General features: G+C 54.9%; 9 protein-coding genes and 2 non-coding genes across 11 annotated transcripts; 7 read left to right on the forward strand and 4 right to left on the reverse strand.

Annotated features, from left to right (window-relative positions):
• The first annotated feature begins 379 nt into the window (after positions 1 to 379).
• Positions 380 to 2116, forward strand: BGZ61DRAFT_412597 (Eisosome component PIL1-domain-containing protein). The gene is made up of 5 exons (XM_046243301.1): positions 380 to 659; positions 724 to 781; positions 880 to 1013; positions 1067 to 1250; positions 1306 to 2116. Exons 1-5 carry the CDS (start codon positions 603 to 605, stop codon positions 1926 to 1928), a joined length of 1056 nt encoding a protein of 351 aa, XP_046109704.1. The 5' UTR covers positions 380 to 602; the 3' UTR covers positions 1929 to 2116.
• On the reverse strand, positions 2117 to 2651 carry BGZ61DRAFT_443378 (uncharacterized protein). The gene is made up of 2 exons (XM_046244863.1): positions 2450 to 2651; positions 2117 to 2370 (listed from the first exon to the last, which is right to left on the reverse strand). Exons 1-2 carry the CDS (start codon positions 2558 to 2560, stop codon positions 2161 to 2163), a joined length of 321 nt encoding a protein of 106 aa, XP_046109705.1. The 5' UTR covers positions 2561 to 2651; the 3' UTR covers positions 2117 to 2160.
• Positions 2652 to 2780: 129 nt separating this feature from the next.
• BGZ61DRAFT_443380 (uncharacterized protein) lies at positions 2781 to 6838 on the forward strand. Its single transcript, XM_046244864.1, has one exon. It carries the CDS (start codon positions 2958 to 2960, stop codon positions 6585 to 6587), a length of 3630 nt encoding a protein of 1209 aa, XP_046109706.1. The 5' UTR covers positions 2781 to 2957; the 3' UTR covers positions 6588 to 6838.
• A 521-nt stretch (positions 6839 to 7359) lies between these two features.
• Positions 7360 to 7486, forward strand: BGZ61DRAFT_t52. Its single transcript has one exon. It is a non-coding gene; the product is annotated as a tRNA-Gly (tRNA).
• Positions 7487 to 7569: 83 nt separating this feature from the next.
• BGZ61DRAFT_t53 lies at positions 7570 to 7696 on the forward strand. Its single transcript has one exon. It is a non-coding gene; the product is annotated as a tRNA-Glu (tRNA).
• A 518-nt stretch (positions 7697 to 8214) lies between these two features.
• BGZ61DRAFT_528182 (transcription factor S-II, central domain-containing protein) lies at positions 8215 to 9425 on the forward strand (the record flags this gene model as incomplete). The annotated part of the gene is made up of 3 exons (XM_046253214.1): positions 8215 to 8349; positions 8595 to 9353; positions 9417 to 9425. 3 exons carry the CDS (start codon positions 8215 to 8217, stop codon positions 9423 to 9425), a joined length of 903 nt encoding a protein of 300 aa, XP_046109707.1.
• A 346-nt stretch (positions 9426 to 9771) lies between these two features.
• On the reverse strand, positions 9772 to 11935 carry BGZ61DRAFT_528183 (tryptophan synthase beta subunit-like PLP-dependent enzyme; the record flags this gene model as incomplete). The annotated part of the gene is made up of 2 exons (XM_046253215.1): positions 9772 to 11145; positions 11462 to 11935. The coding sequence occupies 2 exons, from the start codon at positions 11933 to 11935 to the stop codon at positions 9772 to 9774; spliced, it is 1848 nt and encodes a 615-aa protein (XP_046109708.1).
• Positions 11936 to 12788: 853 nt separating this feature from the next.
• BGZ61DRAFT_132092 (S-adenosyl-L-methionine-dependent methyltransferase) lies at positions 12789 to 14617 on the forward strand. The gene is made up of 3 exons (XM_046237165.1): positions 12789 to 13182; positions 13239 to 14215; positions 14273 to 14617. Exons 1-3 carry the CDS (start codon positions 12837 to 12839, stop codon positions 14480 to 14482), a joined length of 1533 nt encoding a protein of 510 aa, XP_046109709.1. The 5' UTR covers positions 12789 to 12836; the 3' UTR covers positions 14483 to 14617.
• A 127-nt stretch (positions 14618 to 14744) lies between these two features.
• Positions 14745 to 17813, reverse strand: BGZ61DRAFT_490734 (tRNA synthetases class II (A)-domain-containing protein; the record flags this gene model as incomplete). Its single annotated transcript, XM_046250359.1, has 3 exons — positions 14745 to 14921; positions 14978 to 17589; positions 17735 to 17813. The coding sequence occupies 3 exons, from the start codon at positions 17811 to 17813 to the stop codon at positions 14745 to 14747; spliced, it is 2868 nt and encodes a 955-aa protein (XP_046109710.1).
• Positions 17814 to 18254: 441 nt separating this feature from the next.
• On the forward strand, positions 18255 to 19003 carry BGZ61DRAFT_473586 (uncharacterized protein; the record flags this gene model as incomplete). Its single annotated transcript, XM_046248470.1, has 2 exons — positions 18255 to 18429; positions 18489 to 19003. The coding sequence occupies 2 exons, from the start codon at positions 18255 to 18257 to the stop codon at positions 19001 to 19003; spliced, it is 690 nt and encodes a 229-aa protein (XP_046109711.1).
• Positions 19004 to 19102: 99 nt separating this feature from the next.
• On the reverse strand, positions 19103 to 20264 carry BGZ61DRAFT_443388 (uncharacterized protein). The gene is made up of 3 exons (XM_046244865.1): positions 19752 to 20264; positions 19563 to 19691; positions 19103 to 19499 (listed from the first exon to the last, which is right to left on the reverse strand). Exons 1-3 carry the CDS (start codon positions 19866 to 19868, stop codon positions 19260 to 19262), a joined length of 486 nt encoding a protein of 161 aa, XP_046109712.1. The 5' UTR covers positions 19869 to 20264; the 3' UTR covers positions 19103 to 19259.
• Between the last annotated feature and the right edge of the window lie 328 nt (positions 20265 to 20592).

Genomic DNA, 20592 nt, shown 5'->3' on the forward strand with positions numbered 1-20592 from the left:
CATAGTTCGATTCCGTCATTGTTCCTCTTAGTTGCAGGCTAGTGCTGCAACAGCCCGAAGCTTCGTGGGCTGCGAGCCGCATCCGGGATGGCCAGCCAACTGAAGTGAGACGTGCCCAAATTCCCAAGCAAGGAGAATCCCTCCGCCACGAAATCGCGGGAGAATGCCCAACGCCATGGACCTGAGACATGCCATAGCGCTTGTATCTGTACTTCTGCTCGCCACTACAGTACTAGTCGGAAGAGGTATTGAGACTTGGACTAAAGAAGGCCGGCTGTACCGGCGCCTTGATGAGCACACCACCCACTTCTGACCAAGTGGGCCCCAGATGACGTCGCCGACAACATGCTGCCTCCAAATGTGACGATCTTATTCTCCGCAACATCACCTCCAACCCTCTCGGTCTCCCATAAAACGATCCCCATCGGCCCCGTCTAGATCTACCTTTCTCTATCATCCACCCCTTGTTCTTCCTCCTGCAGCTCCCCATCAAACCACATTTATCCCCACTCCCCATTCCCTGCTCATCCGCCTCGGTCCCTTTTCTGCTCCACCGCTTCACTGTGTCGCAATCGTCGACTCGTCGCATCATCACCACCATCATGCATCGCACGTATTCTATGCGCCAGACCCGGGCGCCCACTGCCTCTCAGCTTCAGGTATGTCTTCTCGCCCGTGACCACTCTTGTGGCATGGAAGCACCGGGACTAACGTCACTGCCAGAACCCCCCGCCCCCTCCTTCGTCTACCAAGTCCGGTCGTCTCTTCAAAGGCAGCTTCGGTAAGCAATCGCTCCCAGCATCCAACGACCATGGCCCCCGATAAATCGATCCACCATGGCTGCTTCGTCGCTCGAAGCTAATGCGCAGTGAAATTCAGGACATGCTCTTCGCGGCAAAGCCGGCGGTGCCTTTGGGCCTGACCTGGCCAAAAAGCTTTCTCAGCTAGTCAAAATGGAAAAGAACGTCATGCGAAGCCTAGAGACTGTCGCCCGAGAGCGCATGGAGGTCGCCGTATGTTACCTAGCTTGTGCTTAACGTGAGCCTGCGATTGACTTGTTCAACAGCAACAATTATCCATTTGGGGTGAAACTGGTGACGAGGATGTCTCTGACGTCACCGACAAGCTTGGTGTACTCCTCTACGAGATCGGCGAGCTCGAGGACCAGTACGTCGACCGGTATGACCAATACCGAATCACTATGAAGAGTATTAGAAACATCGAGGCCTCAGTCCAACCCAGCCGAGACCGTAAGGCTTATCCAACTCAAATCTCTCCATGTCGCGACGCTAACCTCAATACCAGGCAAGCAGAAGATAACCGACCAGATCGCACAATTGAAGTACAAGGAGCCCAACTCTCCCAAGATCGTCGTTCTTGAGCAGGAGCTTGTTCGCGCCGAGGCCGAGTCGCTTGTTGCCGAGGCTCAGCTTTCCAACATCACGCGTGAGAAAGTCAAGGCCGCATACACCTACCAGTTCGATGCCCTACGCGAGCATTGCGAAAAGGTCGCCATCATCGCTGGCTACGGCAAGCACCTTCTCGAGCTCATTGACGATACTCCGGTTACTCCGGGCGAGACTCGCCAAGCATACGACGGATATGAGGCTAGCAAGGCAATTATCCAGGATTGTGAGGATGCTCTCACCAACTGGGTCAGCTCCAACGCCGTGGTCTCGTCCAAGCTCTCAACCCGTGCACGCACCCTATCTCAACGACGTCGAAACTACATTCGCGCTCGAAGCGAGGGCCATGATCTGTCTGGCCAGGACGTGCCTCTCAACGATAGCAGCTCTTGGGTTGGCCGGGATGCTGAGCTTGAGAGCGACGAGGACGATGAGGATGATGTTCGCGACTCGGTCCTCGGCAGTGATGGTGGCTTGAACGGCGAGTCCCGCGGACGCACCCAGGAAGTCGCTGTCGCGTAGTATGGCTGGCCACTGTGACAGAAGGGACTTGTTTAACGCAGGAGATGATGGGCCTTGAAGAAGGTGAGGGGATGATAATGCCAGGATATATTTTTGATAAGGGAAATCCTGCCTCGGCCGTGTGAGGCGTTGGGGATGTTTTAGGGACGGACGGTTTCTAAAAGGCTGTTTGGATCCTTTCCTTGGTAGCTTTCTTGTTGTATTTTTATTTTCTAATGCCATATGGGTTCGCTCAGATGAAATTTTGGTTCCTCATTTGGCTAGCAAACTGTTCCACCTCCATCTTGACAATGTGGTGTCCAGGGACAACGACCAGACCAAGAAAGCGAGAGGTCATGTCTAGGGTAACCGCCTCATCACCAGCCTTCACTGCGGCCTCGGCGCGCTGCTTGGACGAGGGTTGCCTGTATTCGTATGTGTTGGCAAGGACAATGTTCTTGTCCTTCAGTAGTTCCGTCAGCGCAAGTCCGTCAACCTAGCCACTGTGGTCATTGAGGTTGGAGTGGGCAGACAAGACATACAGGATCGGTGCATTTGAATGCTCCCCAGAACAGGCGGCCATCCGTCGTCAGAACGCGGAGGTTCTTATTCAGGATGCTCGCAAGGTATTCTCGAGCCTCATCCTTATCCATTGCGAAAGATGCTAAGGCTTCGAGGGCTAGCGAGAAAGGGCGTAGAGAGGAGAGAGTTCGCAAACATAGTGGGGAGGATTCTGAGGTGTTCTGGGGAGTAGCGCTGTGGGCCAACGGATTAGCGGCAGAGGCCCACGCTGACGTTATGACGGGCGCTGGCGCGAACAGCCGTGACTCTTGGGCCGTGAATTCTGGATGGCAGCTTACGACTCTGCTTTTTCCCCTACACGCAGCTTTTCCTTCTTTGTCTCGTCTGTCGTCGCCTGATAAGTTTTTCTTGACCACATTCAGTCATGCGATGGTCATGGTCCGTATGAAACAAGGGCCAATTCCCTGAGTCTCCAGGCTTCGCGCCTCGACCCGCATCTGAACTCGAACGTCATCCTGCTCGATCACCATGGGTGTGAACGGCCTTTGGACCGTCATACAGCCATGCGCGCGACCGACGAACCTCGCGACACTCAACCGCAAACGCCTAGCTGTCGATGCCTCCATCTGGATCTACCAATTCCTCAAGGCCGTGCGTGACAAGGAAGGAAACGCCTTGCGCAACTCCCACGTTGTAGGCTTCTTCCGCCGCATCTGCAAGCTCCTCTGGTTTGGCATCCAGCCAGTCTTCGTCTTCGATGGCGGCGCCCCGGTTCTCAAGCGACAGACGATCCTAGGCCGAAAGCGCAGACGCGAGGGTCGCCGAGAAGATGCTGCGAGGACAGCAGGCAAGCTGCTTGCGGTGCAGATGCTGCGCATTGCAGAGGAGGAACAAGATAAGAGGCGAAGGGAGAAGGATCTCGACATCTCTGCAAGAGAAGCGGAACAAGAGGAGGAGATTCCGGACGTCAGCAAGCTTGTCTATGTCGATGAAGTGAGAATGACAGAGAAGGAAAGACTCCAGAACAGGAAATTCCACAAGCAAGATGCCTACCATCTACCCGAGTTGGATGGTGGTGGCATCGCGGCCATGGGAAAGCCGGATGATCCCCGAATCATGAGCGTGGAAGAGCTGGAGGAATACGCCAGACAGTTCCACGATGGCGAGGATATCAACCTGTACGATTTCAGCAAGATCGACTTTGATGGCGAATTCTTCAAGAGCCTACCCCCTCCAGACCGATACAATATCCTAAACGCCGCGAGACTGCGGAGCCGACTGAGAATGGGCCTCAGCAAGGAACAGCTGGATGACATGTTTCCCGATCGAATGGCCTTCTCAAGGTTCCAAATCGAGAGAGTCAAGGAGAGAAACCACCTGACCCAGCGCCTCATGTATGAGGTTGGCATGACCGGTACTGATTTGACTCTCGGTGTTAATGCACGAGTGGCTGGTGAAAAGAACCGAGAGTACATTCTGGTCAAGAATGACGGCGTTGAAGGAGGATGGGCTCTGGGTGTGGTGAGCAAGGAGAAAGATGTTGGCGAAGCGCACAAGCCTATCGATGTTGATGCAATCCAAATCCAATACCAATCCAAGGAGGAGCAGGATGGAGAGGATGACGAAGACTTTGAAGACGTTCCCATCGAGGGATTGAACCGACTGCCAAAGCCTGCACCGGCTTCTGCGGTTGGCACCCAAGATCTCGCGGTACGGAGTCAGAATCTCTACGCTGGCCATCGGAACGAATCTGCTGCAGATGAAGAAGGCTCATTGTTCGTTGGTGACAATCTAGGAGACGTGAATAGCTTGTTTGAGGCTCAGCACGAACAAACCGTTCATCCAGAGGAAGAGGACGAACTTAACCTCGCCATCGCCCTGTCATTACAAAACCAGCATGGTGTCGGCCGAGAGATAGAGGCCGAAGAAGAATTCGAGGATGTCTTGATGGAGGAACCCAAGTGGAAACAAAAATCTGTTGAAGGGCCAAAGCCCATCAACGCTACTGGCTCCATGATCGCACACATTGTCAACAACCGAGCAAATGCGGCCGTGCCAAAGCGTCAAGGGCGAGAAGTTACTGCCGACAGCGATAGTGAAGATGACATGCAGGCGGTTATGGCCAAGTCCAGGCGGATAAAAAGGGCCCAACCAGCAGCGGTCATGGAGAACAAGAAAAACCCTTTTGATGGTCCATTGCCTTTCCCCAAACTGGACTGGGGATCTTCCCTTTTTGCGAAGAAGACACCTCAGAAGGGAACTGAAGTCGCGAAGGAAGGTGGGGCTCAGGAACCCCAAAACGTGAACGATGAAATGGCTGGCGGCTTTGAAAAGGAGTCTCAGCATGATGATGGCCCAAAGCCTCTGCCACCTTGGTTGGTCGATGGAGGTGACATTCGCGAGTCATTGAAGAAGCAGCAAGAGGCAGACCGAGAAATCAACGCTGCAGATAAACTTGCAGCGGAGGAAGACGAAAGACTTCGACGACGGGAGATGCAAGATCGACTGATTGAGATTGATTCCTCATCAGACGATGGAAGTGATATCGAAGTCATCGAGATCCCACCGTCTCCAGAGAAAGCAGCCGACGATACCCCCGTTGTCATCGACAACGACGAGGTTGAAGCCACTGCAAGTGGGTTACTGGTGCTGGACGGCCCCCAACCTTCATTGCCGGAGGCGGCTGAACAAGAGCCCGGGGAATTTGGGTCAGCAGATCCAGAATTCGAAGAGGTGTTGCCTCCTGCTGTTTCCAGCGACGAGACCCAGTTGCCACGAACAGAAAAACAAGTCTCCCCCTCTCCCGAACCAGAGTTTGAGGATGTTATCACTGCCGAAGCCCCAGTGGAAGAAGCACGAAATAGTTCATTGCCATCCTTCGACGATGGTTCCAGACTGGAATCTCCAGTCATTACACACGGAGAAAACGATATTGGCATTGAAGACGACGAGTTTGATGATGTTGAGTATGATGAGTTCAGTGACCCGGGAGATGAGGAGCTCATGGCACAAATGGCTGAGGAAGCCGAGGAACATGCTCGATTCGCCAGTGAGCTGAACAACAAGTCTGCGGCACAGAATAGGGAGGATTATGAGAAAGAGCTGAAGGCTCTTCGAAATCAGCAAAAGAAGGACCGCCGAGATGCCGATGAGGTTACACAAGTCATGATCACGGAATGCCAGGCTCTCCTTCGGCTGTTTGGCATCCCCTATATTACTGCCCCTATGGAAGCCGAAGCACAGTGCGCTGAGCTGGTCCATCTGGGACTTGTTGATGGCATTGTGACAGATGACTCGGATACATTTCTCTTTGGCGGAACTCGGGTCTACAAGAATATGTTCAACAGCAACAAATTTGTTGAGTGTTACCTGGGCGTCGATCTGGAGAAAGAATTATCTCTCTCCCGCGAGCAGCTCATCTCACTCGCCCAGCTTCTCGGATCTGATTACACGGAAGGCCTGCCTGGTGTTGGTCCCGTTACTGCAGTTGAGATTCTCTCCGAGTTTCCCGGTAAGTCTGGGCTCGATGATTTCCGCGAATGGTGGCAGGCAGTTCAATCTCAAAGTCGGCCTAAGGCAGCCGACGCCTCGTCAACCTTCCGAAGGAAGTTCCGCAAGTCCCAAGCCACCAAACTCTTCCTCCCGCCTGGTTTCCCTAGCCCAGCCGTCTACGATGCGTACCTCAACCCCGAGGTCGATGCTAGCGCTGAGCAGTTCCAATGGGGTGTCCCGGACGTCGAAGGCTTGCGACAGTTCCTGATGGCGACAATTGGATGGAGTAAGGAGCGGACGGATGAGGTCTTGGTGCCTGTTATCAAGGATATGAACACGCGGGACCGGGAGGGAACACAAAGCAATATTACGAGGTTCTTTGGGGGCAGTGTGGGTGCTGGCGCGAAAGATGCATCTGCGCCGCGACAGAAGGCGCAAGGAAGTAAGCGAATGGCGGCAGCTGTAGACAGACTGAGGGCGAATGTTGCAGAAGAAGGGCCGAGTACGAGCAACGCAGATAGTGGAACGGGGAAGCGAAAACGGGTAGCGAGGACAGACACTGTGGACAATGATGGGGATGGATATGTAGAGGAGGAGGTTGATCAAACGGATAATATTCCGACTAGAAGGTCTCGGGGTAAAGGGAAGAGGGCCAAGGGGTCATAATGAACTAGCCATTGGACAATTGAGGAAAAAAACGCGCTTGGCTCTCCTGGATCAAACTACATCCCATCTTTCTTTCTCTCGCCAAGTGGAGAGAAGATAAGGGAGGACCCTAGCCTCACTCAAATCACCCTGAATTGTACTAGGATAATTGATCCAGAGAGTGAGAACTCAATTCTGGAGGACCCTGGTAATGGTGGCAATACTACTCATCTATCCGACTATGACATATAAAACACTGCTCTTTCTTTGTCCTTCAATATGTTGGAAAGTGCTAGTGTGAATTCTTGAGAACATCGCTCGCTTTAAATCCGGGCCGCTTCATCAGACTGTTCCAATTGCGTGAAAGCTTCGATTGGTCTACGCATAGAGGATATGGGGTTTCGTCTGCCGTTGTTTGATTGTATGGATTAAAACACTGAAGAAAGGATAGTGTATATAACATGTGGGTGCGGTATCGACACATCTACTTGGAGGGGACATTCTGAATGCTGGACATCGAGTTGTTGCAAATGGGTCTGAGATGGTCGAGTTTTGCCAGGCCGGCTTAGTCGAAATATGGCGATGCGGGTTTAAGCCAAAGATACCAAACAAGCGAAATGGCGCTGGCGATTGGATATGATTAGATACTATCGTTTGATGCCGAAAATTAATGTAGAAAAGTTGAGGGCAAGCTGGTCGCTAACAATGCACACAAGTTGGAGGTAAGAGAGTGTTCATGGAGACGTGGATTCCCTTTATAAGTTCTGTTCAGAAACGCCATCATAAGTAACTGGGATCGATAGCTCAGTGGTAGAGGTTAGTTTGGCTGCCAAGTCATTCAATAAAATCATCAATGCTAACATTCATCCAGCGGGAGATTGCAGATCTTCAGGCCGCGTGTTCGAACCACGCTCGGTCCTCTTTTTTTGCCCTTTCTTTTTGCATTCCCCTCCCAGTTTCCGCCAAGTTAACAGGTGTCTTAAAGCCCGATCTTTCAGCTCCGGGATCGATAGCTCAGTGGTAGAGGTGAGTTTCACTGCCATGTCTTGAACGAAAACATCCCATTCTAACAGTCATTCAGCGGGAGATTGCAGATCTTCAGGCCGCGTGTTCAAACCACGCTCGGTCCTTCCTTTTTGCCCTTTTTTGCAAATTCTAATACTTGGTTGGCATGAGCGACAGAGAGAGGCGTTGAATGCTGAGTGATGGCGATCCTACAGCTTCCATGAGGCTAGTATTTAGCCCTACCACTCACCAAACTCCAGGCTGCCACAAGATGAGACTCCAATCCACAAACTGAGAGCATTGATTTGTGGATTGTTTTTAAAACACATTTTTCCTTGCTCAACCCAATTAATATGGAAATATCTCGGATTTCGGAGGGGGGACGTTGAAGCCACGGACCGCACACCCCGCCGCTTGTACCTGGGCAGTCTGGAGAAGTCGGGGGCTAAACACCGGTAAAACATGCTCACGTGCCGCTTTGCTCATGGTCACTCGGCTGCTTCGCAAACACCCCCCCAAAGAAGTGGTGCGCCTGGACAAGCAAATAGATTTCTCGTTTTCTTTCCTTATCTTCCCTGCTGTGATTTCCGATTTCTTGACGTCCCTCGGCTGTTTCCCCGTCGCTGCTCTCCGATCGCCCCCCATGGATCAACGCGAGCTCGAGGCACGCGTCAAGGCTTTGACCAAGTGCGTGGCTGCGAATGAGCCACCCGAGAACGCCATCAAGCTGCTCGAAACGCTCAAGAAGGATGCCTCCCCTACTGAGGAGATGCTGAGGGTACGTGATGGCCCTACGTCACAGATGTCTTGCGCTTGGATAGGCTGCGCCGGGAGTAGCAGAGCTATGTGCTGCGACGCCGTGTGCCTCCGTCGCTCGCGTGGGCGCATCTGGAGACTTGTCTGCGATGATGTGCATCATCGTGGGGAGCTTCAAGGCGCAACCCGAACAAACCTTTGCGCTTTTGCCGCACCTGCACCGCAATTTTGCCCAAACCTCTACTGACATTTGTTTTCATTGAACAGGCTACTCGTGCCGGTGTCTACGTCGGAAAGCTTAGGTCAAATCCCAACAAGGACATCGCCCGTGCCGCCTCCGAGCTCGTCATCAAGTGGAAGAAGCTTGTCGAGCAACAAAAGAACTCGAAACTCAACAAGGGAAAGAAGGGTTCTCCAGCACCAGCTCCCACATCCTCCCCTGCTCCTCCCTCATCATCCGGCGGCGGCGGCGCCAAGAGGACCTTCAAGGGCGATCCCGAGAAGCGCAAGTTCGATAGCGACGGCGTTGATATCAAACGCACCGACTCCAACGTTCGAAACCAATGCATCGGCCTCATCTACAACGGCCTTGCATACCGATCAACCACCCCCGAGTCCGATGTCATCGCCAAGGCCGTTGCCGTCGAGCACGCCGCCTACTCTTATTTCAAGGGGGAGGGCGCCGAGTATAAGAAGAAGATCCGATCGCTGTTTTCCAACCTCAAGAACAAGTCCAACAAGGAGCTGGGCCGCCGTGTCATGTCTGGAGAAGTGTCGGCAGAGAGGTTCGTCAACATGACGGACGAGGACCTGAAGAGCGAGGACCAGCGCAAGAAGGAGATCCAGCTGGAAAAGGAGAACATGCTGAAGGCCCAGGTTCCCCAAGAACAGAAGAGTATCAGTGAAAGCTTGGAGTGCGGCCGTTGCAGGAAGAAGATGGTCAGCTACACGCAGGCACAGACGCGAGCCGCTGATGAACCGATGACTACGTTCTGCGAGTGCATGAATTGCGGACACCGATGGAAGGTATGTTGCATGCATCTTATATTATCCCTTTATGACGAAATCAGAGCTGACATGTTACAACAGTTCTCTTGAGGGGGTTTGACGGCGGCGGCGTTTCATTTCGCACAGCAGGGTTTGCATGGGACTGTGGTGCGATATTCTAGGGGGATTCTGGAGTTCACAGGAAACGGAGTGGCGACTTGACTTGTCCTAAGAACGAAGACTACGGGCGCGCGATACCTTTCTCTTATTGTCATGACGGAATTTTTCCAAGCGTCTTGCCCAAAAGAAACATATTTGGGGCTCCTGAGTGATTGCAGTAGCTTGATGGGAAATAGACGTCGACAAGGCGCCCTATTGGAGACGTATCACTTGGTTCCGCACTCAGTTCTTGTTGTATTAATTTTCTTCTTCTTTTCTTTTTTCATTTCATGATTGCTCATGCCGTCTTGGGTATCCCTAGCTCAGAAAATAAGTCGGACGCCTCGTCGTCGCCCTTGCGCTCCATCTCTTTGATGTGCTTCCAGAATTTGCTGAGGTGGCGTGAGCCTGAATCGCATAGAATAGTGACGACGTGACTCCCCGGCGGCAAGGTCATGGCGGTAGCGACGGCGGCGACGCAGTTGACGGAACTGCTGCTGCCGATGAAGATGCCGTCGTGCTCGACGAGCCAGCGAGCCATTCGGCAGGCCTGCTCATCTGTCACCTTGACGGCGTCGTCGATGAGTTCCCGCCCGGCCTCGAAGTTCTGTGTGAGGCGTGTGATGCCGATACCCTCTACCATGGTGTCGACCTGCTGGCGACGCCGTGTGCCCTCGCGCTCTGTCGACGAGTACATGACGCCGTGACGGACCTTGTTGTACAGGCCACTGCCCTGAGGGTCTGCGAGCACAATCTTGACAGTTGAGAGCTTCTGTTCTTCCTTGAGATACTTTGCGACGCCGGACATGGTGCCGCCAGTTCCCGCGCCGGCAACGAAGGCGTCCAAGTCGCCGTTCGTCTGCTTCCAGATCTCAGGGCCGGTCGATTTCAAGTGCGCCTGCCAGTTGGCGTCCGACTCGAACTGGTTGGCGAAGAAGCCCTGGCTGCCGTCCTGGTGCTTCGCGGCGTGCTCGGCGGCGTAGCGACGGGCGAGGTTCACAAAGTGGTCGGGGCTGGTGATGGGCGCAACGGTGACTCGCTCGACGGTGGCGCCGAGTTGCAGCAGCAGGTCCGACTTCTCCATGGCCATGTCGTCGGGCATGCAGATATGCGCGCGGTAGCCCTTTGCGCGGGCGAGGGTGGCGAGCGAGATGCCGGTGCTGCCCACGGTGCCCTCATAGATGGTGTCGCCTCGCCGGGGCACGAGCAGGCCCTTCGCCTCGGCCTCGCGGATCATGTTGAGGGCGACACGGTCCTTGGGGCTGTTGCCCGCGCCGTTAAGAAACTCAGCTTTGGCCAGGATTGTGCGGCCCGTGGCCTCGGAGAGCGACTGGATCTTGATGAGCGGCGTGTTGCCGATGCAGGCCTCGATGCCCTCCGCCGGGCTGCTGCGAGCGTCGTCGTGCGCCGAGGGGGCTTCGTGGTCCTCGAGCTTGACGGGGCTGCTCCAGAAGAAGCTGCCGCGGCGAGACTCATCTCCAGGGGCCGAAAGCGTCTTTCGTGAGCGGCGCTTGCGCTGGTAGCGACGCTCGAGGTCGGGATACGAGTCCTTGAACCCGAGGGTCAGCAGGACGCCGGCCGTGAAGGCGAAAGCGAGGGCGGCAGTGCCGTAGGCCCTGGGGTGATCGCTCAGGGCCATTGGATTATTCCCTTTTCGGGGGTCCAAGCCAATCTACTGGGCGAGTTAGAAGTGTGGGTTGAATTAATGGCATCCCATTATTTGCGACGATATATTGGCAATTGGTGGGGCAAGTCATGAAGTCTTTGGCGAACCTGTGGAAGTGTTCGAGAAGCGGCCGTGCACGGAGCATGTCGTCATCTTTAAATGGTGGGGGCCAAGCACTAACAGAAGATATACTTCACAGTCCCAGCATCATGAGATTCATTTGGTCATGAATGATTTTATTTCTCGACGAATCAATTAATGATTCTGCCATGTTCAAGAGCTAAAATGATTCCACCATCCATCACCAATACGGATTACGCACAAGCTTCCTCCGATGCAGCTCCTTCCAATGCTCCATGTGGATATCCTCAGGCCAGTCCGAAATCCAATGCCAGACATCAAAGTTGGGTTCCCTCCGTCCATTTGGCCCCCAGATCTCGCAGGTCGGAACGCGGCTGGCGTCCTTGACCTCTACCACCCACTTGGCGCGCCAGTTGGGGTATCTGCTGGTATTGTCCATGAAGCCGGTTTCGGATCGCCAGCAATATCCGTCCTTGTCGCCGCTTGGTCGCCATATCTCGTCTCCCTTTCGCATCTGGCGGCCTCTTCGGTAGTCCCTCCACATCTGTATAGGGCCGCCTCTCTCGCCGGGCGTTTTCTGCTTCCGCATCAGATCGCGCTTGATTTCCTCCAAAACTGGTCTGGGATTCTCCATGTAGAGAGGAGGCGATCCGACGTAGCCATCGTCGTAGGTCACGATCCGAGTCGAATCCACTGCCGTAGACGGGTCGGCCATGGTTTTGGCTTAAGTTGGTATGATATGAGACGAAGAGGAGGATTTGAGGCTGGATGCCCTGAATGGAATATGGGGACAGAATGGTTTATGCTGGTAGAGAAAGTGGAAGGAGGATATGGTCTTGAGCTGGTCATGGATGTGTGGCCTTTTGTACTCGACGATGCCACATACAATCGAATCGATTTGATGACATAGAAGGAAACCTTGGGCAAGAGTTAACCTCTGCAGATACCTCCCAAACCATGATAACAGTGGTTTCTAGGAAGACTAAACTATCCGCGTCGACCACCTGCCATGAGGGTTCTTGGTTCGCATATATGCCCGCGTAAAGCTTCTCGGATGTCGTCGTCATTTCCTGAGAATCTTCATGGTCTAGAACTGAAAAGAGAGAGAAATAATTTTCAGGTGCATCATAAAAGTCTTATTCAGTTGTATTTGACTTCAACACCCCGCACGCCGACTGAATACTGTATGCACTTGGTGATGCTTATCCAAGCCATTGTTCGGAACTGATATTCGGGAATTGTGATGAACTATGAATTCAAATACGTATATTTGTTAGTCATATTCTTACCCCGTCTCTATTTCTGGCCGATGGCATTTACGATGTGACGTGTTCCCTCCAACCTTGTTGCATCTTGACGAGCACAAGTCAACTAGCGACGGGTACTAAGTAACTTACAGAGCATAGAGCCGCCTAAATAGGAAATGTCTCGTATGATTCGCGCCTGGGATTCCAGAGATTAAAAGTCCCCTGCGTTACTAAACGCCCACCCGAGGTACACCCGGAACGAGCTCGGGCCATTGGCATTTGCCCACTCTTGCTCCGGCTTCCATCGCTCAACACCAAAAAGTGCTCCCATGATGCCGCCGGTGCTGATAGCCGCCTCGCCAGCATAGCATGGATTCCCCCATTGTGGCCCAGCTCTTCCGCCAGCTGTTCCGCCACCGCCCGCGCGGCTGCCAGGGCCAGTTCCCGCACCTGCGCAATGGCTTGCGCAAGGGCCCCGCCGTCGCTGTGGCTCACCGGAGCTGCAGCGCCCACCAGAGCCGGTCCTACGTCGCCCGTCCCTCGCGCGATCGTGGCATGAAGACAAACGAGAGTCGCTGGCAGCAGCGGACCAACATTCTCCCCCAGGACCGTTCCGAGGAATTTGCAGAGTACCCGTACATCACTATGCAGGAGCTCAAGCAGCGCACCGAGCGGCCTCGCAAGGTGAAGATGTTGCTCCGGGACTTCATTGACGGCAAGCCTCTCTAGTTCTGGTCCAATTCTCACGGCTAACCTAAGATCCCTACACAGACAGTCTATACAACCCCTACTACGGCTACTTCTCCAAGCAGGCCGTCATCTTCAGCCCCGGCGAACCCTTCGACTTCCCCACGATGCGAGACGAGATCGAGTTCCAGGGCATACTGGGCCGGCGGTACACCGAATTCGAGGACCAGCTCGACGACCGCGAAGGCGAGAACCCGACGCGCCAGCTGTGGCACACGCCCACGGAGCTCTTCCGCCCGTACTACGGCGAGGCCATCGCGCGCTACCTCGTCTCCAACTACCGCCTGACCACGTACCCGTACCACGACCTGCTCATCTACGAGATGGGCGCCGGCCGCGGTACCCTCATGCTTAACATCCTCGACTACATCCGCGAAGTGGACCCTCAAGTCTATGCTCGTACCAAGTACAACATCATTGAGATATCCTCGTCGCTCGCCGCCCTGCAGAACCGCCATCTGCTCTCCTCGGCCGCCTCCCGGGGCCACGCCGACAAGGTCGAGATCATCAACCGCTCCGTCTTCGACTGGGGCCAGGTTGTGCCATCGCCCTGCTTCTTCCTCGCCATGGAGGTCTTTGACAACTTCTCCCACGACGGCATTCGGTACGACGTCACTACCGAGGAGCCGCTCCAGGGCCACGTCCTCATTGACGGCGACGGCGATTTCTACGAGTTCTATGTCCACGAGCTCGACCCCATCGCTGCCCGCTACTTCCGCGTCCGCCACGCTGCCACCGGGGGCAACTATCCCAGGCCATATCCCACCAATGCCGCCTTGCGATATCTCTCCACCAAGATGCCCTTTGCGGCCAATCTTTCGGACCCGGAGTTCATCCCCACCCGCCTCATGCAATTCTTCGATGTCCTCGAGAAGTACTTCCCAGCCCACCGTCTCGTCACCTCCGACTTCGACTGGCTCCCTCAAGCCGTCAAGGGCCTCAACGCCCCTGTCGTCCAGACCCGGTACCAACGGCGTATGGTGCCGGTGACGACTCCCCTGGTAAGCAATTCGGTCGACAAACCTCTCAACCAATGTTAAACTAACACCCCACATTAGGTACACCAGGGCTACTTTGATATCCTCTTTCCCACCGACTTCCACATCACGGAAGCCATGTACCGCGCCATCACGGGCAAGTTGACGCGGGTCATGTCCCACGGCGACTTCATGCGCAAGTGGGCTTACGTGGAGGATACTGAGACGCGGAGCGGCGAGAACCCTTTGATATCGCACTACCGCAACGCCAGTGTTCTAGTAACAGTGTAACAATACAAACGAGAAAAGCAACAGTTGTAGAGTAGATGCCGGAAAAGAATATACCCCGCTATGGAACCTCCAGCGAACACGGCCGCGTTCATGGCCGTTCAAAACCATCATGACACCATTTCACATAACGTCTATAATTTTCCCATTTATTTGTCTCACCGGGCTCCCAGCCTATTGCCCGAGCTACATGAACTCATTCCCAATCCCAAAAACCGAGCAGAGAGTAACAACACGTCCCAAAAGTTTGCTCACAATATCCATTCTATAGCTTCAGCTTCTCGCTGAGCCACTTTGTCGCAGTCTCGACACCGTCATCGATGTTCTCGGGCTTGGTGCCCTGGCCCTGTCGCGAGGGCTCCTTGCCGCCTGAGCGACCGCCGATGACCTCGGACACGGAGGCAGCCCAGTGCTCGGCGGTGACACCCTGAGAGGAGAGGTGCTGGAGAATAAGTTAGGATTGCCTGTGTTTAGTGGGCGAGATGAATGGGGACTTACAGTTCCGACGTAGACACCGTGCACCACAGCGCCCTCCTCCTTGCTACCGCCAAACATGTAGACGGTCTTGTCCTTGTTCTTGCTCTGGAAGTGCTTGACAACCTCGGCCAGAGCCTTGGGGTTGGCACCAATGGGCAGACGACCAACGAACCACTTAGAATCCTCGTTGGTCTCAAAGTGCTTGAGGACGGCGTCGAGAGCAGTCTTGGACTCAGCCTTCTGGCGCTTCTTCTGCTCAGCGACGACCGAAGCCGAGATCTTCTGGAAGCGCTTGTTGAACTCCTCCTTGGTGAGTGTGGAGATGACAAGCTGGCTGAGATCCACGGAAACGGCCTTGAGCTGGGCCTCCTTCTCGGGACCGAAAGACAGCTTCTCTAGAGCATCAAGCTTCGTAGAGAACTCGCTGGCTTCGCGCTGAACGCGGTGCGCCGCCTCGCCGGTGTAGGCGATGATGCGACGAATACCCTTGGCGATACCGCTCTCCTCCACAATGATGAGATCCTTGATGAGGCCAGTGCTCTCAACATGAGTACCGCCGCAGAACTCGACACTGTATTTGCGCCACTCAGCGTTCTTGGGGTCGGCGAGCATCGTGTCGATGTCCTTGCCGATAGAGACAACGCGGACAGGGTTGGGGTAGGTCTCTCCGAAGACAGCACGGCAACCATCGATCTGGCGCGCAAGGTCTAGGTCGACCTCCTTGGCAAAGATCTTGGCGTTGTCTTGGATGTACTTGTTGGACATGTCCTCGATCTTCTTCAGTTCGTCAATCTTGACACCCGTCTTGTGCGAGAAATCGAATCGGAGCTTCTCGTTGTCCACGAGAGAGCCCTTCTGGTTAACATCGTCGCCGAGGACTTCTCGCAGGGAGTGGTTCAGGACGTGGGTGCCGGAGTGGTTGTTGCGAATGGGCGATCGGCGAAGCTCGTCGTACTCGCAGATGACCTCGTCACCAGAAGACACCACACCATACTCGATGTATCCGCTGTGAAGGATGTAGCCACCGAAGTTCTGGACATCCATAACCTTGAAATCGACGACATCGTCAATGACGAGCCGTCCAGTGTCAGCCACTTGACCACCGGACTCGGCGTAGAAGTTGGTGTTGTCCAGGAGGATTCCGAGGGCAGTCTTCTCGGGGATGTCCTTGGTCGACTTGTGGAAGCCCTTGCCGTCGTAAATTAGCTGCACCTTGCCCTTGGTGTCACCCTTGCCAAACTTGGCATCGTCGTTGGTTCGGGGAACCTGGAGCTGCTGCTCCAGCTCGGCAATCTGGTGAACATTGAGCTTGGAGAAGGTCTGAACTGACTCCTTAACGGCCTTGCTAGCCTCGCGAGCCTTGTTCTTGGCGGCCTCGACCTCGTCGTCGTTGATCTCAAGATTTCGCTCCTCGGCCATCAATCGAGTCAAATCGACAGGGAAGCCAAACGTATCGTACAATCGCCACACGACATCACCGTCAAGCTTCTTCACGTTGTTCTTGAGTGCCTGGGCAGCGTATTTCTCAAACTGAGCCTCGCCGCGATCGAGAGTTTGCGCGAAAGCAACCTCCTCCTCGTCAAGAATCTCCTTGATAGTCTGCTGGCTCTTGACCAACTCGGGGAATTGCTCGCCCATTTGGTCGACCAAGGCAGGGAGGATCTTGGAAAAGAAGGCGCCGATGTCGGCGTTGAAGTATTTCCTGGCGTATCGGACACCTCGTCGCAGGACTCGTCGGACAACGTAGCCTCGACCATCGCTGTTGGGCACGGCACCGTCAGCGATGGAGAAGGACAGAGTTCGGATGTGGTCAGCAACGACTCGGTAGGCGGTATCAAGTCCGTCGACGTCGTCCTTGCCGTATTTGTCAGTGTAGGGGCGGGCGCCAGTGACCTCCTGGATCTGCTTGAACAGGGGGGTGAAGCAGTCGGTGGCGTAGTTGGAGATGGCATTCTGCAGGGCAGAGACCAGTCGCTCGTAGCCCATACCAGTGTCAATGTGCTTGGCAGGCAGTGACTTGAGGCTCCTGTCCTTTTGGCGATCGAATTGCATAAAAACGTTGTTCCACACCTCGACAACCATGGGGTCGTCCATATTGACAAGGCTGGAGGCGTTGCGTCCGCCAATCTTGTCGTAGTGAATCTCACTGCAAGGACCGCAAGGGCCCTGGTCACCCATTTCCCAGAAGTTGTCCTTCATGTTGCCCGGCAGGATGTGGTCCTCGGCAACACCAACAGACAGCCACAGATCCTTGGCCTCGAGATCGGGCTCCAGGCCCATGGCGGCGTCGCCCTCAAAGTATGTGACGTAGAGGCGGTCGGGGTCGAGGCCGTAGACCTTGGTGAGGAGCTCCCATGACATCTGAATGGCCTCCTTCTTGAAGTAGTCGCCGAAGGACCAGTTGCCCAGCATCTCGAAGAAGGTGTGGTGGTAGCTGTCCTTGCCGACATCGTCGAGATCGTTGTGTTTGCCACCGGCACGAATGCACTTCTGGCTGTCGACGGCGGCCTTGAGACCGGCCATGGGATCGGTCTTGCCAATGGTTCCGAGGAAGATGGGCTTGAACTGGTTCATGCCCGCATTGGTGAAGAGCAAGGTGGGGTCATTGTGAGGGACGACGGAGGAGGAGGGGACTGCAATGATAAGATGTCAGCGTCTATCGGGAGTAAAATAATACGATTCAGGGAGAAGCAGCGCCGTGTACGAGCGCAAAGGCATCGACGAGGCCATCCAGAGTGGCGGGGTGGTGTGCCCGCACTGTCGAAGTGATGTTCATACCTATGGTGTGGCCCCTCTGCTCGAAGTACTCGAGGAAGGTCTTGCGCACGCGCGCAGCGGGCCACTCGAGTTCGGCCATTGTCGCACTGGAACTCGAAAACGCTCGGCGATACAGAGGGAACAAGTCGGCGAGAACCCGGTGCGTAGACGGTCGCAGAATCGCAGCGGCGGGAAATGGTCGGTGGTTGCGGTGGTAGTGGAGGAATTGCTGGAGTTGTGGTGGCGGCGGAGTGTAGAAAGTTCTACAAGAATGAGTCAAGAATACAAAAGGCCCGCCGACGCCGCTACAGTGCAACAGCCCGCGCCCGGCCGAGCTGCTGCTCCTTGTCCACATCCGGGGCAAAGCGCGACTCCGACTCCTCGTCTAGATCTGGATTCAATCGTGTCAGCCGCATCACTCGCAATCCAATTCGCCGATACCGCAGAGCCTCGCCCTGCCTGCGCGCTGTTTGCTGCCTTTTCCTTGTATGTAAAGGGGGCAGCGTTTCTTTTTTGTGGCGGGGGATTTTCGTCGGCCCAGATGATGCTGCACGGAGCGCAATCTCCCTCCGCCGTGTCGCCGGCCCTTCCCGCTGTGGCAGCTGATGCCGCACCTGAGGCCGGCGACCAGCAGACAAGGCTACAGCGCCGCAAGAGAAAGGCCGGTACACAGACGAACGAGCGTCTCTCCAAGCGTCTGAGTCTGCTGAATCTTGGTGTGTATTTGTCTTTATTTATTCCCTTTGTCTGTCACAAGCTGACACGTTCCGGCTAGAGCAAGGCGGCAGCAAGCTGTACGTCCCCGTCGAGACACCCGCATCCTCATCAAACAACAACTCTGCACCTGCACCGCGCGCTGCGGTCATGCCTGATGATACTATGCAGCTGGACGACTCTAAGCACAAGGTCTACATCTACAACATCGACGATGAGCTCTCCTCCGACAGCGAGTCCGACGACGGCAAGCTCGTATTCCTCCCCGACATTGAGAAGCATCTCCGTGCAACCCGCATCCCCCCCTCCATCCTGGCCAAGCCCGACGCCGAGGTTGAAGGCATGGAGGTTGTGCTCTACAGTGACCCCAAGTCACTGACGGTGCCCGAGGGAAAGGACAGCGTCCGCAAGGCCATTATCGAGTCACGCCGCCGCACGAGGGAACAGCAGCGGCTGGAAAGGGAGAGTAAGAGTATCGATGTGGCCACGACTGCTCCTTCAATCGACAACGCGAGCATGCCATCCAACATGACATCTGGGGGCTATGATGACTCAGATGCAATGGACATGGACTAAGACGTCGGTTGCTTTATTACATATACCCAAGCAGGAGTTGGAGTTCCGGACGGTGGCTTATTCATGCAGCACAGCAATGTTCTTAATAGAGATACAACTTATTTCTCTTCATCTATCTATATTCTATAGATGCATCCATCCAGACCTCATGTTGCCTTGTTTTTGCCCCGCCTGCCCGTACAGCCATCGATACAGTGTCTACCAGCGATTCAATCGTACACCATCTTGATGGTCCATATCCCCCAACATGCCTTGTTTATCTTGACATTGCCGCAGGCGGCGGTCCTGGCGGCGGTCCGTACTCAGACTGCCTATTCTGCATCGGGTCGACCTTGGTGCCCCCGGCAGGTGGCTCGTAGACGGGAGGACGAGACGGGTCATAGACGGGCGGCGGCATGTTGTACATTGGGTAGCCGTTCGGCGGTGGGTAGTATGCAGGTTGAGGATACTGGTAGCTCGGGTCGTACTGGGCGCGAATCCGTCTGCTCACAAGGCACTATCGCAGATGTTAGCGGCTTGGTCCAGCAAGTGGTGAGCGTGGAGGGTGGGAAGAGCTTACCCTGTGATATGCGAGGAGTGGCAGGCCCTTCTTAAGTCTTGATTTGGCGTGCATGTACCCGCCAATGACCCAGGCCATGAATAGGACGGTGAAGGTGATGAAGATGGTCCATTTGACGATGATGCCCGTCTGTCGCAATCAGCATCCAACACCACAAAGCATGTGCAACACGTTCGGGCGACGACTTACATCGCTATACCACCATGGAATAGTGTGTCCATCTGATACGAATTCCCAGTTCACGTCGTCGTTATTCTCGTCGTCGGCCTGGCGCCGCAGTAGCGTCCATTTGGCAAAGGCCGCCATGGTGTTTGTTTGTGTGTGATGGAGAGAGGCTGTTGTCGTCCCGCGAAGCTAGGTGGCCGGGGTAAATAGTTCAAAGGAGGGAGGGAGCCCACTGGCCAAGTAAAGTATATTTGGGACACGGGGCGCAACAAGGGGAGTCGCAAACAAAGAAAAGGCAGAAACTCCAGAGGGTATCGTGTCGCGGCATGAAGCAACCGGAATTCAATAGCGCAGAGATAAAATATTAATAGAGGGTGACAATTCCAGGGAGAAGAGGCATTGGTGGCGCGGCGAGTGACCTCCTGCGGCAGGTCGTGTTGCGTCTGAGCCTCTAGAGTTTCAAAGGAAACAGGCCCCGGCCCCGGAGGAATGCAGCGTAGTGGACCTCCCGGGCGGCTAGCGAGCTGTAGGCCGTCGATAGGTGGATCAAATATGACGGCAGCCCTGGCGGCAATGAAGAAGACGAGAGATAACTACAATGCCAGACCCAGCTGGGTGGCATGTTTCAGCGGGGGCTCTGGAGAGAAATGCTCTGGAGAGAGCTTCACTCCCGCGGTTCGCTAGATATGGCCATGGGGTGGCTCGTACTATACCAGCCAATGCCCAGTATCGAATTGCCCAGATCAACACATGCTGAGCCTCCCGGGCCTTTACTCTCCCGTCTGTAACCTGGCCTCGGGGCCTGAATTCATCCGCACGTCAATCCCTGGCGGCCACGCCGGCCTCAACCTGATGCCTGGAATGT

The sequence above is a fragment of the Ilyonectria robusta genome (genome assembly GCF_021365365.1).
Source record: "Ilyonectria robusta strain PMI_751 chromosome Unknown BGZ61scaffold_3, whole genome shotgun sequence".
NCBI classification, from domain to species: Eukaryota; Fungi; Ascomycota; class Sordariomycetes; order Hypocreales; family Nectriaceae; genus Ilyonectria; species Ilyonectria robusta.